This window comes from Equus quagga, chromosome 19, assembly GCF_021613505.1.
Source record: "Equus quagga isolate Etosha38 chromosome 19, UCLA_HA_Equagga_1.0, whole genome shotgun sequence".
Lineage (NCBI taxonomy): Eukaryota > Metazoa > Chordata > Mammalia > Perissodactyla > Equidae > Equus > Equus quagga.
The window spans coordinates 16,366,432-16,382,442 of NC_060285.1; the positions used below are offsets into that span (position 1 = coordinate 16,366,432).

The 16,011-nt window shown below is 37.1% G+C and overlaps 1 protein-coding gene across 6 annotated transcripts in view; it reads right to left on the reverse strand.

The window, feature by feature from the left end:
• The window catches only part of RIC8B (RIC8 guanine nucleotide exchange factor B), a 104,867-nt gene that overhangs the window by 61,935 nt on the left and 26,921 nt on the right, over positions 1-16,011 (reverse strand). For all 6 annotated transcript variants that reach the window (XR_006886188.1, XR_006886187.1, XR_006886186.1 and 3 more), the window contains exon 3: positions 6,644-7,252. Coding sequence is in view for 3 of the 6 variants with exons in the window: in XM_046646571.1 (XP_046502527.1) it covers positions 6,644-7,252 (609 nt within the window). In the remaining 3 variants the exon portion in view is untranslated. The remainder of the gene's footprint in view (positions 1-6,643; positions 7,253-16,011) is intronic.

A 16,011-nucleotide genomic window follows, 5' to 3' on the forward strand; every position in this document is an offset into this window, starting at 1 on the left:
ACAGACATTTCTCCAAAGAAGATATACTGATGGCCAATAGGCACATGAAAAGATGCTCATCATCGCTGATCATCAGGGAAATGCAAATCAAAACTACACTAAGATATCACCTTACACCCGTTAGAATGACAAAAATATCTAAAACTAATAGCAACAAATGTTGGAGAGGTTGCGGAGAAAAAGGAACCCTAATACACTGCTGGTGGGAATGCAAACTGGTGCAGCCACTATGGAAAACAGTATGGAGATTCCTCAAAAAACTAAAAATAGAACTACCATATGATCCAGCCATCCCACTACTGGGTATTTATCCAAAGAGCTTGAAGTCAGCAATCCCAAAAGTCCTGTGCACCCCAATGTTTATTGCAGCACTGTTTACAATAGCCAAGACGTGGAAGGAACCTAAGTGCCCATCAACAGACGAATGGATAAAGAAGATGTGGTACATATATACAATGGAATACTACTCAGCTGCAAAACAGAACAAAATCATTCCATTTGCAATAACATGGATGGACCTTGAGAGAATTATGTTAAGTGAAATAAGCCAGCAAGAGAAAGATAATCTGTGTATGACTCCACTCATATGAGGAATTTAAAATTATGGACCAAGAACAGTTTAGTGGATACCAGGGGAAAGGTGGGGTGGGAGGTGGGCACAAAGGGTGAAGTGGTGCACCTTCAACATGACTGACAAACATTAATGTACTATTGAAATTTCACAAGATTGTAACCTATCTATAACTCAATAAAAAAAAAAAGATACGGTCATGAAGATAACCTTCTGCTGTCGTCTAAAAGCTTTGTATTTTACCTTTTATGTTTAGGTCTCTTATCCATCTCAAATTAATTTTCTGTGTATGGTACAAGGTAGGGATTCAAATTCATTTTTTCCATACAGTCATACAATTGATCCTGAGTAATTTATTTAAAAAGCCCATCTTTTCCCCACTGCATGTCCATTTTACCTGTATCATAAATCATTTGACTGTATATGTGTAGATTTATTTCTAGATTCTTTATTCTATTCCATTAGTCTAGGTCTCAATAAATATTTGCTGAATGAGCGGTATCATGTAAGAAGTCTTCACAAAGGTGAGAGTGGACACTACTTCCTAGTGTTGGTTATTCTGCTGGGTGATTTTCCATAAATAATTAAACTCTCTGAGCTTTAGAGTCCTTACTTGCCAATGGGTCAATGCTCCTGTCTCACAAGGATGCTGGAAGGATTAAACATAACTACTCTTTATAAAACATACAAACACAGTTTATACAACTGTCACTGACTTGCTTCATGATCTTAGTTTTGACATCTTTAGAGCATCAATATCCTCTCCTCTGATATCATACTATCTCCAAAAGGTGAGAAGGAAAAAAGTCCCTAAGGGCAAAGGGAGGAAGAAGAGAGAGAAAGCAGGCAGGCTTGTTGTGATAAAGGAAATCAAAATGAGATAACGCTAAGAGAGATAAAAACTTGGGAAATTCTTTGGGATCTCTTTATACTTCTTAATTACACGCCTTCACTTCTTAATTACAGATTCTACTACTGTACTGTTGCTTTTTCTTTTCCTGTGCAAACTGTGGAAGATTTCACTTTTGTTTGGTAGAGGTATCAATTTTCTCACACCTGTTCATTCAAAGCTTTAACTGATCTAATCAATGCCAGAGAGAGAGTCTGAAGGGAGAATACTTCACACCATTGAGTCCTAATATGGTTTTGTTATCCCAGCATAGTCCTAATTACTTCAAGAAGGTTTAGGAAACTTGTCCTATGAAAATTCAATTTCAATTCTATAAAAAGTGAAACCTACACACAGACACCCATACACACACAAACGCATGCACGCTTACCTAGAAATACAGCTATACCTCACGTAGTATTTCACGCTGTTTTACCCGAGCCCTTTTGCTCACCTTTGCCATAGTTATTTGTCCTACTAAACTGCATATATTAAAAAATATCTGTCTCCTTACAAGCAAAGATTATGTGTTTAACCTCCAGATCTTTGCATCTAACATGGCAATGGGCATAAATAAATGCTTTTCTGAATTAATTTACGAAAGGAGATATAAATGTCATAAAACAGAGTGCTATAACTCCAAAAAGGCTAGAAATCTGCTGCTCTAACAATGTTGTTACATATTTTAGACTTCTAGAGAATTTTTTAATAGCTTTGAAAATTCAAAAGGTATCATAAACTTTCCTTCCTCCCTGTCAACTTTGGGCTATTTCTCCTATATGTTTCTGCTATAGAGATATCAAACTATATCACATTTTATTTTTCACTAAAAAAATATTTACTGAATGCCTACTCTGTGCTAGGTATGTTGCTTAGCAGAAAGACTATGCCATTGAGGTCAGACATACCCCCAAAGATCTAGAATATATGGCACTTGAAGCATCTGTGCATTGGTGAGGTATTCTTTTTTATTTTCAAACATATAGAAAATATTGTGAAGAACAGTAAATAATGTAACAAAGTTGTATATTCACCTGTGTTTATATGTCTGATACTCCTACTAGTCTGTTAGATGATGATGCTTTATCTTGCATCTTGTGTGCCTAACATGGAAGTTGGCAGATATTGGGTACTCAATAAACATTTGTTGAAAAAATGATTCAGCAAAAAAATATGGTACAGCTTGAAGCTTTATTTTTATTTAATTAATACCATGTACTTTTTTCACATTTCCTTCAGTCGCTAAAATAATCATGGAAGTAACTTCTGTTACAATGTGACATTCACAGTTAACTTCTATGGACACTCACTGTTCTATCTCATTCAAATAGCATTCTCTCACTACTTAGATATTGTACTACTTCTCTGTTTGAACTTAGTTTTCTGGCTCTAACATGTCTGTTGATCCTTGTATTTTCTCATTACACTGCGTTGATACCCAGGAAACACTGCAGAAGGGAATATGTGCTAAGCAAGGGATCTCTAGAATAACATGATTGCTCCATCAACAGAAAGATTTAGCAAAGTGTTAAAGCAGGAGAAAGACAAGCCCATTTCAATTAACTTTTCTAGAATTGACTTCAGATCCTGCTAAAGGAATCATCTGACCTTCTTAAACATTACTACCTATAGGAAAGAGAGAGAAAGAAAGTGGGATCGAGAGAGCAAGACAGACTGACAACACCTGTGGAAATAAGACCAGTTACATTTCCTACTGAATGGAAAGGAATCTCCAAATTAACCTCTCATGGCATCAGCAGGCAGGCAGGAATCTAACTCGAGGCACGGACCTAAAATGAGCAAATGGCACTAATTTGCTAAACCTCAAGAAAAACCTAGACATTAGTTTTCTGTTTTTAGTGAATTATAAATGAACAGTCATGAAAATACCTACTAAAACAGTTAAAACCAAAACCAAAGATCTGTATTTTCTGTAACGGTTGAACTGTGAAATAGGTAAAGATTTTAAAAGCAAAATGCCCAGGGTTTGAAAAGGTATAAACCAGCACTATTCTTCTGAAGGTCAATTTAACAATACATATCAAAAACCCTCAAGTTTTGAAAAACTTTTTGGCCCACCAATGATTTTACAAAGAGAAAATTCGCTGTATTACTATTTAAAATAGCAAACAACTGCAAACAATCTGAATGCCTACACACAGGGGATTTGTTAAAGACTGATAAATCCTTATTGAAGGAATACTCATAAGTATAAAAATACTTGAGAGGATTCCGTTATAAGGATTTATCAGTCTTTAACAAATAGAAGAAAGTGGTTGTCAAAATTTTCTTTGGGTTGCAGAACTTTTTTTATTCCCAAATCAAATCTAGTTATAACCTAAATTTAAAGAGAAGCAACAACAGTCAAAGGTGCTCTTTTTAAAGTGAGGGTGGGGAACCTGGAACACCGCCAACTCAGCCCCAGAGGCTACTCCTAGGAACTTCACGGCTTCAAGGAACACATTTTGAAAACCACTACTCTTCAAGAAAAGTTATTGTGAAAAAAAGATCAAGATTATAAAACCACTGCTTTTTTGTAAAAAAAAAAAAATTATACATATGTTTATATTTATATATTATATAGTGAAGAACTGTTAGAAAGATATACGTCAAAATGTAATAGTGCTTATCTTTGAGTGATGGGTTTATAGGTAATTTGTATTGTTGCTTGTATGCCTTTTTCCCCTTAGATCTTCTACAATGAGCACGTATTATGTTCATAAGGAAAATAATATTATTTTTAAATTATATTTTAAAGTTAGATTCTTCTGTATGGTAAGTTTTCCATATTCCTTTCTTTCAGTTGGTATTTTAAAGTATAACAATTCTTTAAGTGCTTGCTTAATTGGAGAAAGACGTCTTTCGTCTGACAATCAAGGAGATACTAAATTCCAAGTAAATGGACTCTTAGTGGCAAGTTTCTCTGCACCCTTATTACAGATTTTCTTTATGCTAAGTTGTGAGTACCTCATTAAAAAGTACTCCATGCTCTAACTTCCATGCCTTTCACACGCTGCTCAATTTCCGGGACATGCTCATCCTCCCCTTCTTCAAATGGCTGACTCATTCTGTCTTCAGATCTCAGAAGAGACCATTAGAAGTCTTCTCTGACTATATTAAGTATTCTCAATCATTGCACTGTTTCTCATAGCACTTAACACAATTTGAATTACATAATTTGTTTACTGATTTATTCTTGTCTTACCAAAAAAACTGAAATTTCATGAAGACAGGGATTATGCCTATTATTTGCTAATATATTACACAACACCCAACATAATACCTAGCAGTTGTCCATAAATATTTGTTGACTGAATGAATAAATGTTTGCTAAAATTTGAATTTGGAGACTCATGGAAACTCAAGTGGTTTGAAATAACTTTTCCCACACTCTTGCCTAAATGGGTTGGCAAGATGCTGTTTTTAATACTGTTTAAATGTCTGACAACTTCAATAATAGCCCAGAGCCACATTAACTGGCCACACTTTATAAAGGCTGTATCAACTGATCCGTGATTGACAAGAGGCACTAGGTCTGTTAAGATGCCTACTTCAGGACTACTGATCCTTTCTCACATATCTTTTGGAGAATAAACATGCTAACACAGAATGAGTATTTGCCACTTTAACATTTTCTAAAGCTTCTTACAGCCCCACTATTACTTATAACTGAAGCACACTAATAAGGGCTCATTTCAATTTACTGATATTTATTACATGTCTTCTCATACATAAACTGATGTGCAGCCACTGAATTATAAACCCTTTTGTCAGGAATCTGAACAGTGTGAGCTACTATTTTGGACACAGTTTAAATAACAGGGGCTCCAACAATGGCAAACCAACAGTCTCAGAAGAGCTCTTGCAACTAAATGGAGAACTTAAAAACACCAAAACAAACAGTGTAAGAAAAATAACCATAGAAGGCACCAAATAAGCATAGAGACATAACATTTTAAATACTTCCAAATATTTGGTTTCAGAGCATAAATGGAGCATGTGGGCTTTCCACATCTTCTCCTGCCAAGTCCCAGGAAAAACTGACCATACTACAGTCATCTGAAACAGCTGTTAGGACTGATCTTCAAATATTTGGTTTCAAAATATAGACCTATTTGCACTTTAAAACTCAGATGCCTGCATACTCCCACTATAGCACTACACTGAGATAATCCTTTCAAAGTAGGCTGCTGGCAAAAACAGATCTTTATTCGTGGTAAGAACTGCTTCAAATGGACACAGCAAAATGTTAGCATAACTCGTAAAGTCAATTGTCAGAAAAGATCATTTGCTCTGGCACCAAAATACTTCTTTTCTTCCTTTTTTCTTTTTTAAAGCAGAGGCTGAATTTCACCAGCTATTTAAGGTTAAAGAGAGAGGGTAAATGTGAAATGTTAGGATTCTAGAAGCAAGGAAAACAGTTTACGTCCACTTCACTTAAAATTGTTGACTTCCTTAAACTAACTTCTTGCTTAGCATACTGTTCTTGTGGGTACTTAAATATAAACTATCAAATCTGCCTCACTCTGGGTGGCTGGAAGGTCCAAGCCACAGAAAAGGATCTTGGTCTAGAAATAAGTCAAGTTGTTTAAATTACTCTTTTCCATACTCTGATGTAATTATGCTTATTTTCTAGGATTGTGTACAAGCAGGGACATCTAGTTGTAGTCCAACACTTCTGATAATTATCTAACAATATACAGTAATACACTAGGAGGCTGGGATCATAGGTGACACACACAGCATGTTTTACTCTTCTGGGTAGACATCAACTCTGACTGATCAACTTCAACTGGCCTGATTTATCTTTTCTTTAAGATGGCAACCATTGAAAATGCCTATACCTTTATGAACCACATTGTTTTGTTTCCCTTCAAATCTTATCATTTAAACATTGTTCCTGAAAGAGGCACTCTTAAAAAAAAGACACGGGATAGTACAACTCAGAAAAGGAATTCTATTTGACATCTTATAAAACAGTATTCCATCTTCACCCTATTCTTCTGATAAGTATTACACAAATGGAAAGAATAAGACTTACAATGGTTAAAGAAATGTATCTTGAGTCATACAACTGATTAATGGGGGAACTGGAAACTTAGCACTCCTTCCTCGCAGGCAGCTCTTGGGATGCCCCAGACCAATTAAATTCCAGGTAGATAAGAATACCTTCTCAGCCTTACCTCCTTATGCACCTTCCAACTGTCTACCGTCACATTGAAGAGAGCTTTGAGGGCCTCAATGGCACAGTCTGTCTCCTGAGGTGAGAGAGGAGGTCCATTATGGTCTATGGCCGATTCATACTCATCGGTCCACTTGATGCTAAAGGCACTTTCCAAGATCTGGGTTAGCAGCGGTAGTCCCTGGAGCTCATAGCGCAATTGTGACCTGATGTCGGTGTGCAAAAGTGACAAGAGGAAGAGCAAGCGCAAGTCAAAGCACTTAATGTCATTGATAAATTTTCGGTCCTTGCACTTTCTCAGGAGGTTACAGAGCTTTGCAGCAAGGTTAAGTTCCAGGCTGAGCTGCTGTGCCATCTGACTGTTGAACACTATGTTACACAGACATTTTAATGACTCCACAATAACTGGGAACTCTGACACCTTCTCCAAAGAATCATCCGACTCATTTAGCTTGGCTAGTCTCAGCAGTATCTGCATATTTTCCTTGGTTGTTACAGGAACTAAAACCTTTTTGTCTCTGGAGAGAATGCGGAGAACTTCCAGGCAGGACACTTGACATGTTGTTGGGATGTCCTTTACAAGGACTTTAAATATGCCTTCACAGAGTTTCTGAAAAATAAGAACGAGTATGCAAAAATCATTATTTGGCCTAAATGATTTAAAACAGAACGTTTCTCTACCAATGTATTTAATAGCAGTTCAGGATCTGGTTAGAAAAGATTTTTATTTTTTTAAAATCACAGAATGTTAGAACTGAAAGAGACCTTATATTTTGTGCACTGCTTTCACTTTACAGATAGGGAAATTGAGGTTAAGTTACTTGTCCTGGGCCAGAGCGAATTAGTGAGGTAGCAGGAGCTGCAGTATGGGTTTCCTAACTTCCAGCCCAACAGTCTTTCCATAAAATCACTTACTCTCTTTTAAATTGACTAGTTTCAAATATCTTATATAACTTCATTCTCAATGGTTTTTAACATCAGACTACACATAATATCAGGATGGAGGGCAATCAGTCTGAATCATAGCTGTTCCCTTCCCGGAAGTAAAGATTAAGGCCTCAAGAATTGGTTCACAATTGCCCACAAGTACAGGCTCTTGTAAAAAGACAAAGAAGTATGCACTTCTGCCGAGTTATAGCTGTGCTATATCTTCTGGATTTATAGTTCTATGGCAGTAGTCTCATATTTTATAAAGCTTAGAACTCTCTTTAGCTAACATGTAATAAGATTCAATCATCAAATGACCCCAGAGAATATCTTCTTTTGACAAAACTGCTAAAAATTATTTCAAGTGTAGGGTTCCAAAGAGGGCTCAGCTAGCATATATGATGCCTTTGAGCCAATCACAAGAAGTTACCCCTCTCTAGGCCTACTAACCGCAAAAAAGTGTTCCTACTGGGTGAACAAATGACAAAAAAGTACCTCTTCCTCTGGGCAGCCCTATGCCAGGACACACGGCTTGGGAAGCTCAGAGTGTGGGCAGGATCTTATTAGTTCCTCTTTGTTCTCTTGGTGTAGGGCACAGATGATACAAATACATGTAGTAGTCCTGTTTCCAAATCTTGCTACCACTATCTCAGAAACAATTCTTTTAGGATGAACCCAAAGTGTACTCTATCTTGTATTTTTTGAATAAAACTTCTTTCTTTTTTTTTTTTTTTAAAGATTGGCACCTGAACTAACAACTGTTGCCAATCTTCTTTTTTTTTTCTGCTTTTTCTCCCCAAAGCCCCCCAGTACATAGTTGTATATTTTAGTTGTGGGTCCTTCTAGTTGTGGTATGTAGGACACCGCCTTAACGTGGCCTAATGAGCAGTGCCATGTCCGCGCCCAGGATCCAAGCCGGCGAAACCCTGGGCAGTTGAAGCGGAGTGCGAGAACTTAACCACTCAGCCACAGGGCCGGCCCCCAAAACTTATTTCTATCATTGCCAAACTTAAGAACCACTGTTCATTCTCTCAAAATGCAATGTCCAGCTTTCTTCTCCATAAACTGCAGGTCTGGGTCCCTCAAGCTCACGCCTGAAATGTGGAGTAAGCCAGTATAACCGTTCCACTGCTAACCATTTCTGTACCTGTTATACTTTAGAAAAACAACAGCAACAACAACTATGACCAATAAGATTTTACGAAGTTTCTATTAACCTATCATCAGACTTTAACTCTTTAAAAAGAGGGCTGTGGGTCAAGCATTATGATCTTGTCAGGAATCCCAGGCTGTGTCTAGCTTCTCAGTACATCCTAGTTGTATGGCTATGGAAATGCCAATTTTAAATGTACTACGTTCTCTAGATGGAGGTGGGAAGGATTACCCTGACAAGCTAAAAAAATTTCATAATAACATCAACTCTATCCCTGCCATACCTGATAAGTGGAAGGGACTTTGATTTAATGTTTTAATATCATTGTTAAAGCATTTTTTTTAAATGAATGAAGTTTGGGGTAGGGGGAAAGTACAATGTGCCCAGAGGGAAAATTTTCTCCGGTTTCAGATCTTTCACATTCCAGACAAAAAAAAATACATTCTACATACTCCTATGTGGTATATTCCCAGGGATGGAGTCAGATAACCTTGCTCTCATATAATTTTGCTCAAGAGAGAAGTCATCTACATTTCTATTTAAATTAAGAAATATGTAACAAGGTATTATAAAATATTGCATGTGAATTTGGAGTTCTACATATCTAATAAAACAAAGACATCTTTAACTCCTTCCTCTCTAAGCCAAAAACAACAGCAACAACAAAATCCAAAAAAAATCCATGGGCAATATGGCTTCTTTCTTCCTCTACCTTCAGACTCAAGAAAGGAAATGAGCAAAGCATGAATGCAAATCGGAATAGCCAAGACTATAAACCAAATGGACTGTGAAACTTTGAGACATAAGAAGCCTACATGAAAGAGATTAGAGGTGCCCATAAAATTTATAGTTAAAAACTGCCTCATCTAAAGGCTTGGAGGAGATCCACTAGCAACCAAAGACAAGAGTTCTAGTTTTAAAGCACAGTTTTCAATCATAGCTGTCTTAAACATGCCATTTCTCATTACACAGTTGCCTCACATAATGAGTGTTAAGTAGCTTTTTGCCATAATGTCTCTTGAAAAGTAATACCACTTTTTGGACAATGACTCCTCCTTCCCCTTTTTCTGTATTACAACTTAAAAAAAATTAAAGACATACTCAACACATAACAAAATAAGTGATATTTAATAGACATACTCATTGCTGTACTCAATACAATAATTTCTATTCAGAGAATATTATAAAGAACAAATTAATAAATCGTGTACCACATTTGGATGAATGAGAATAGTTTCGCTTTGCATACGTACACCAAGCAAGAGGACTGAAGATGCAGCATTCTTTATGATTCCTCCATCTGTTGAGTGTGTACATTGCTTCTATGTTTCAAAGGTGCTCTTGTATTTCATCTTTATTTTGTCCTAACAATATCTTTCTGTGCTATGACTATTTTTGCAGCTGATTTTACTCTAAAACATGCCCCGCTCATTTCCAACTCTTTCCATAGCTCCCTGTTGCCCACAGAATGTAGGTGAAAACAGCCCAATGTCCCCTTTCCTACTGCTGTCTCTGTCACAGATCCCCTCCTCTTTCTTTTCCAAGTGCTCCAAACTGAGTCCCAGTACCCTGACCCTAAGTTCTGAGCCTTTCCCCCACTGCTCCTTCAGAATGGCTTGGCCTGCCACCATATCCGACAGTCAGGACCTCACTCTTTTTCTAAGGTTTAGTTCAAGCACTGAGGGGTCTATAAGCCTCCCCAGCCAATCCCTCCTTTTCTCTCTTTCTGTTTGTGCCTTCAATAAGCACTTAGTTTTTGCCTTTTTATAATCCCAGTGGCTGGCCCAGGAGTGCTATAACTATTTTTAAGTTCAAGATAACCATGAACTCCCAAAGATTACCTGCCTTAAAATCTACCGCCTAACTCTCCAGCACCTTCCAAAGAATGACTCCTTTGTATTCCTCCTCCACCAGCCACTACCCACTATCAAGTGTACTCTTCCTTTTTTTTTTTTTTTTTGAGGAAGATTAGCCCTGAGCTAACTACTGCCAATCCTCTTCTTTTTTGCTGAGGAAGACTGGCCCTGAGCTAACATCTGTGCCCATCTTCCTCTACTTTATATGTGGGACGCCCACCACAGCATGGCTTTTGCCAAGCGGTGCCATGTCTGCACCTGGGATCTGAACTGGTGAATGCCAGGCCGCTGAGAAGCGGAACGTGCAAACTTAACCGCTGTGCCACTGGGCTGGCCCCTTCTCTTCCTCTTTTTACAAGTACAATAAACCATCCTTATATTACATTTACAAAGTGTTTTTATTTACTTTCAGAGTATTTATTTATACAAACTTGTTTTCATTGTTCAACTGACACATTTTTTAATCTGAAAATTATTTTGGTATCATAGATAATCACGGAATATATAATTTTTTCCATTAAGATTAATGGAAATATTTTCTGACTTACTAACTTTTTACTTAGAGGTCAGGTTTTCAGGGACAGTAAAGTCATAAAGCAAAGGTTAGGTATGCTTACAAAGTATAATTACAAGAATCAAAGAGTCTAAGAAAAAGCCCTTTTAAAATGCTCATTAGCTTAGTAAGCCATGGCTACTTCTATAAAGTTAGACTGCAAGACTCAGCAGCAGAGACTCAAGAGTAAGATCCCAATTGGTTCTCCAATGCTAATACCAGGTACTGCTAAAAAGTTTTTCAGTAGTTTGTTCCTATATTGAAACCCTAGGGTATTCTACAGCAGTGGTTCTCAAACTTCAGCATGCATCATAATCATGTAAAGGGATCGCTAAAACACAGATTGTTGCACCTCCCCTCCCCACCCAGAGTTTCTCATTCAGTGGGTCTGGAGTGAGGGTCCATAATTGGGACTTCTAACAAGTTCCCAGTTGATGCTGCTGCTGCTGGTTCAGGAGTCATACTCTGAGAACCACTGAACTATGGTTAACATTGAACTGACACAACTTGGATGTTAGGGTGTAGGGGTTAACTGAGAGTAATTGACCAGATGAGCATAGAAAAGCAGGCAGAGTTGAAAGCTATTAGTACAAATACCTTAACTTCTCCTTGACTGTCCTGAAGATGTATAAGGTGCCAGGCATAGGGATGGGATGTCATGGTCTGGTGACATTACCTTTCTTAACTTAAATGTTAAAAACGTCTAGAGGTGCGAAGCATATTACTTGTTTAAGCTCAGTGGTCCTGAGCTTGAAACTTGTTCAACTTACCATAGACTCTAGAACCAGAACAGTGTTGTGATTAAGAGCAGGAGTTCTGGATTTAAATTACTTGTGTTCAAACCCTTGGCTCTTGTACCATCTTCTAATGGTGTGCCTTGGCAAGTTACTCAGCCTCTCTGGGCCTCATTTACTCTAAGAGTTAAATGACATCACACATGTATGGTACTTAGAACAGTGCCTAGTATGTGCACTAGTAAGTGTTCAGTACAGGTTATCTTTGATATATTATTATAAGACCATATCTCAAAGTCCTCCAGTTAGCATTTAACATCCTCCAACCTGCTTTTGAATCTTTTCTTTCCTACTATTCCCCTATCGAACTCTTCTCTCTAGATATATGCCTTTCCAAATTATCTCACATTGAGCTCTCTGCTTTCTTACCACCTCCTCTCTACAAGCATCAGTCCTTTTCCCTCTTTGACTATTTAAGTTTTGAACAGTCTCCACAGCTAAGCTTAAAATTTACTTTTGATGTAAAGTTTTCTCCTTAACCACTTCAGTCCCCAACATTCTTTCTCTCCAAGGAATACCCAAAGTACAATTTGTAGCAATCATTTAGTGCTCAGCACGTTCTTCCTGTTAGTTTTCTTTTTATGAGTTTGCCTCAACTACTAAAAGCTCTCTGAAGGCAGAAAGGACCTCTGTTTTTATGAGAGAAGAAAATGTACTGTAGTGGGTTTTGAATCAGAAGGACCTAGGTTCAATACCCGGCTTTGCTACTGTGTGATTCCGACATGTTATTTAACCTCTCTGAGCCTCACTTTCCCATTTGTAAAATGTGAATAATATCACCTATATCTCACAGACTCTGGAACATAATAAACACTTGTGAATGATGATGATGATTATATTGTATTTCTTCATAATCTTGTAGCCCTCAGCAGAGCAACTAGCACACACTAAACACCCAAAATATAAATTGACTGGATTGAGAAGTTCCCCAAATCTAAAGCATTAGTAGAGGTCTATTAGTGTTGTCTTAACACTTCTCCTTTCTAAGAAGGAAAAAGAGAAGTAGTAAAGGCTATTCTTGTGATTATACTGGTTGGATGGTTTGCCCTATTGGGTAAAAGTCTTTTCATATGAGCAGCAGAAAGTATGTCTCTTCACTTAAAGTTCTTTTTCCTGAAGAGTTTAAATTACTTAAATATATATGTTTTTTAAAATGTAAAATGACTCAAACTATTAAAGAAAATAGCAAAAACATTCATAATTATACTAGCTAGTATATTTTATATGCCGTGGACAGAAGGGTTTATCCTTAGTCAATCTACTTGGTTATCAGTAACATACATATTACTTTTATATACAGAATTACAATCATCATGTGTATATAATTTTGTTTCCTGACTTTTAAATTTAATTTTTAATTTAATTATAAGCATTTTTCCACATTGCTACAGAGTCCTAATAAATACAATTTTAAATGAATTCAGTATTAAATATGACTCCGGTTCTCAACAAGTCTCCACCATGAAATACAGCAGAGTCCAGAAAGAGCAGTGGACTTAGCATCAGAAGGGATGGCTTCATAATTTTAATAATTACAGTAATATTGTTTGCTTATGTGCTTTACAGTTTGCAAACACTTTCATATATGTTCCTCAATCCAAGAAATGCTTATTGAACCAACACTCACCATATGATTCTTTAAACGACTGCCTAAGGACACTTAACTAAGAAGCAGAAGGCCAGGATTCAATTCAGATGATCTGACTTCAATGTGATTTCCACTGTAAGTCAAGGATCATACCATAGCTGCCTCTCATTTATTAACTGTGATCTTGAGCATGTACTTTATTAGGCCCCTTTCTTCATCTATACCATGCATTAAGACTCTCTAAGGCAACCTTCTTCCAGCTCCAGAATGGTAGGCTTTTCACTATGAATGTGTAAAACTAGGATCAGCTTTGGCTTTAGCTATGAAACAAGTGAAACATGCTATGAGGTTTATGTGAGCAGTCAAATGATCTATCATGATTTATATACTGTCTTAAAAGGTGATTTCTAAAAACATTAAAAAATTAGAAGTCAGGTTTTATACATAAAGGAAATGTATTTGCTTAAAAGACAGACATCACAGTTAGGCTACTATATTCCGGCAACCCAAAAGAGGTTGCTAGAAAACACTTTTGAGACAAGTGTTACTCAAAAATGTCTGTGGACAGGTGCCAGTTCATGAACTGTTTGTTACAAGACCACATTGCAATAGGTACGTAAGTTGAGATAGGTATTAAAAATTGATAGTATGCATTTAGAAACCTTTGTAAGAATTTGAGTTTGCGATGATATACAAAGATGTAATCATTTCTTTTAAGGATTCATTTTTATTGTATTTTACAAAAGTACTGGCCTACCGCAAATTAGGGAAAAATTAACAAACAAAAACTTTGGTTGTTCAATCAAAAATAATTTGAGAAGCACTGTTCTAGAGAATGCATTTTATCCTGTATAAGTTTCCTTCAACTATACAACCCAAGGCGGTAAAACTAACTCAGATCCCAGGGTAATGAGGAAATAATATAAAGCCTCATAAATATGCTTATTTAAGACTTAGTTTAATTGTTAAGCATTGTGGTGAAAACTGAATAGTTGTCCACCAAAATCCATTCTCCCCTTCTTTATAGTAACAGAACTGTGGCAAGGCTGATGGCTACCTAGCTACATCACATTCCTCAGCTTTTCTTCATGGCCATATGACTGAGCTCTTGCCAATGGAATGCGTGTGGACACACTGTGTGCCATTTTCAGATTTGGGTCTTCAAGACAGTGGGCATGCCTTCCCCACTTTCTTGTCCCCTTCTGCAGCTCAGAACTTAGAAGTGGCAGCTCAGTATAAGCTAGGACAATGATCAGATGGTGAAGCATGAATTGATAACTTACAAAGAAACTGGGCCACTGAATAAATTTATAGAGCAGGGCCACCCACCAGCCTGGTTGATCATCTCAGAACTGTTACTTGAAAAGGTAATAAACACTTATATTCCTTAAATCACTTCTATCTTGGGGTCTCTCTGTTGCAACAACTTAGCTTTAAATTTAAATAGAATGCACCTTTGAAATATGGTGTCCAATCAATGCCCCATACAGACCCTCTTGTACTATCACTCCAAAAGTAACAGAAGCTACATTTCACCTCAATGACTAAGTAACTACTCTTTACATGTAATATCAAGAGTTAGACCAATATGGCCTGGTTGTGCCATGGATGGTTTGTATATTCATTTGTTCATCTATTCATCTATTTACCAAGAATTCATCAAGTATCTATTTCATAAATGGAAGGCAATGTCCTTGGTACTGGGGAGACAATGGTGAACTTTCAAGGAACTTAAAATTGAGTGGCAGAGAATTACAAAGAAACACAAATTATAGATTAACATGATAAATGCTCTAATAGATCTACGCCAGAGTTTCTCAGCCTTGGCACTGTTGACATTTTGGACCGGATAATTCTTTGTTGTAAGAGGTTATTCTGTGTACTACAGGATATTTAATAGCATCTCAAGCCCCCTCCACCCACTAAATGCCAGTAACACCCTCCCACCACCACCACCCAGTCATGGAAATAAAAAACGTCTCCAAAAATTTTCAAATGTCTCCTGGGGAGCAAAACTGCCCCTCCACCCCAAGAACAACTGATTTAAGTGTAAAAAACTACAACAATACAAATCTAAGGCACCTAATCCAATCTTACGGGAGGAAAATGGGCCAATTCAAGGAAAAAACTTCCTAAGGAAGTGGCATCTAAGACGACACTTGAAACATATGTTCAATTTCCATTCAGTCATTTAACAAATATTTGAGCGCCTACTATATTCAAGGCATTGTGCTATGTGGTAAGTGTACAGTGGTGAACAAAACAGACACATTTCTGTTATGTGTTACAGGGATCATAGTCTAGTGGGGAAGATAGATAATAAATAAAAAATAACTAAAATGTTATAAGGGAAATGAATAGGTTGCTATGACAGGAAATAACTGGAGAAAGAATCAATTTTAGGTAGAGTGACATTTACACCAAGTTCTGATGGTGAGAAGCTGCTAACTGTGTAAAGAGAAGAAAGAGCATCACAGGCAGAGCCTGGTGTGTTTAAG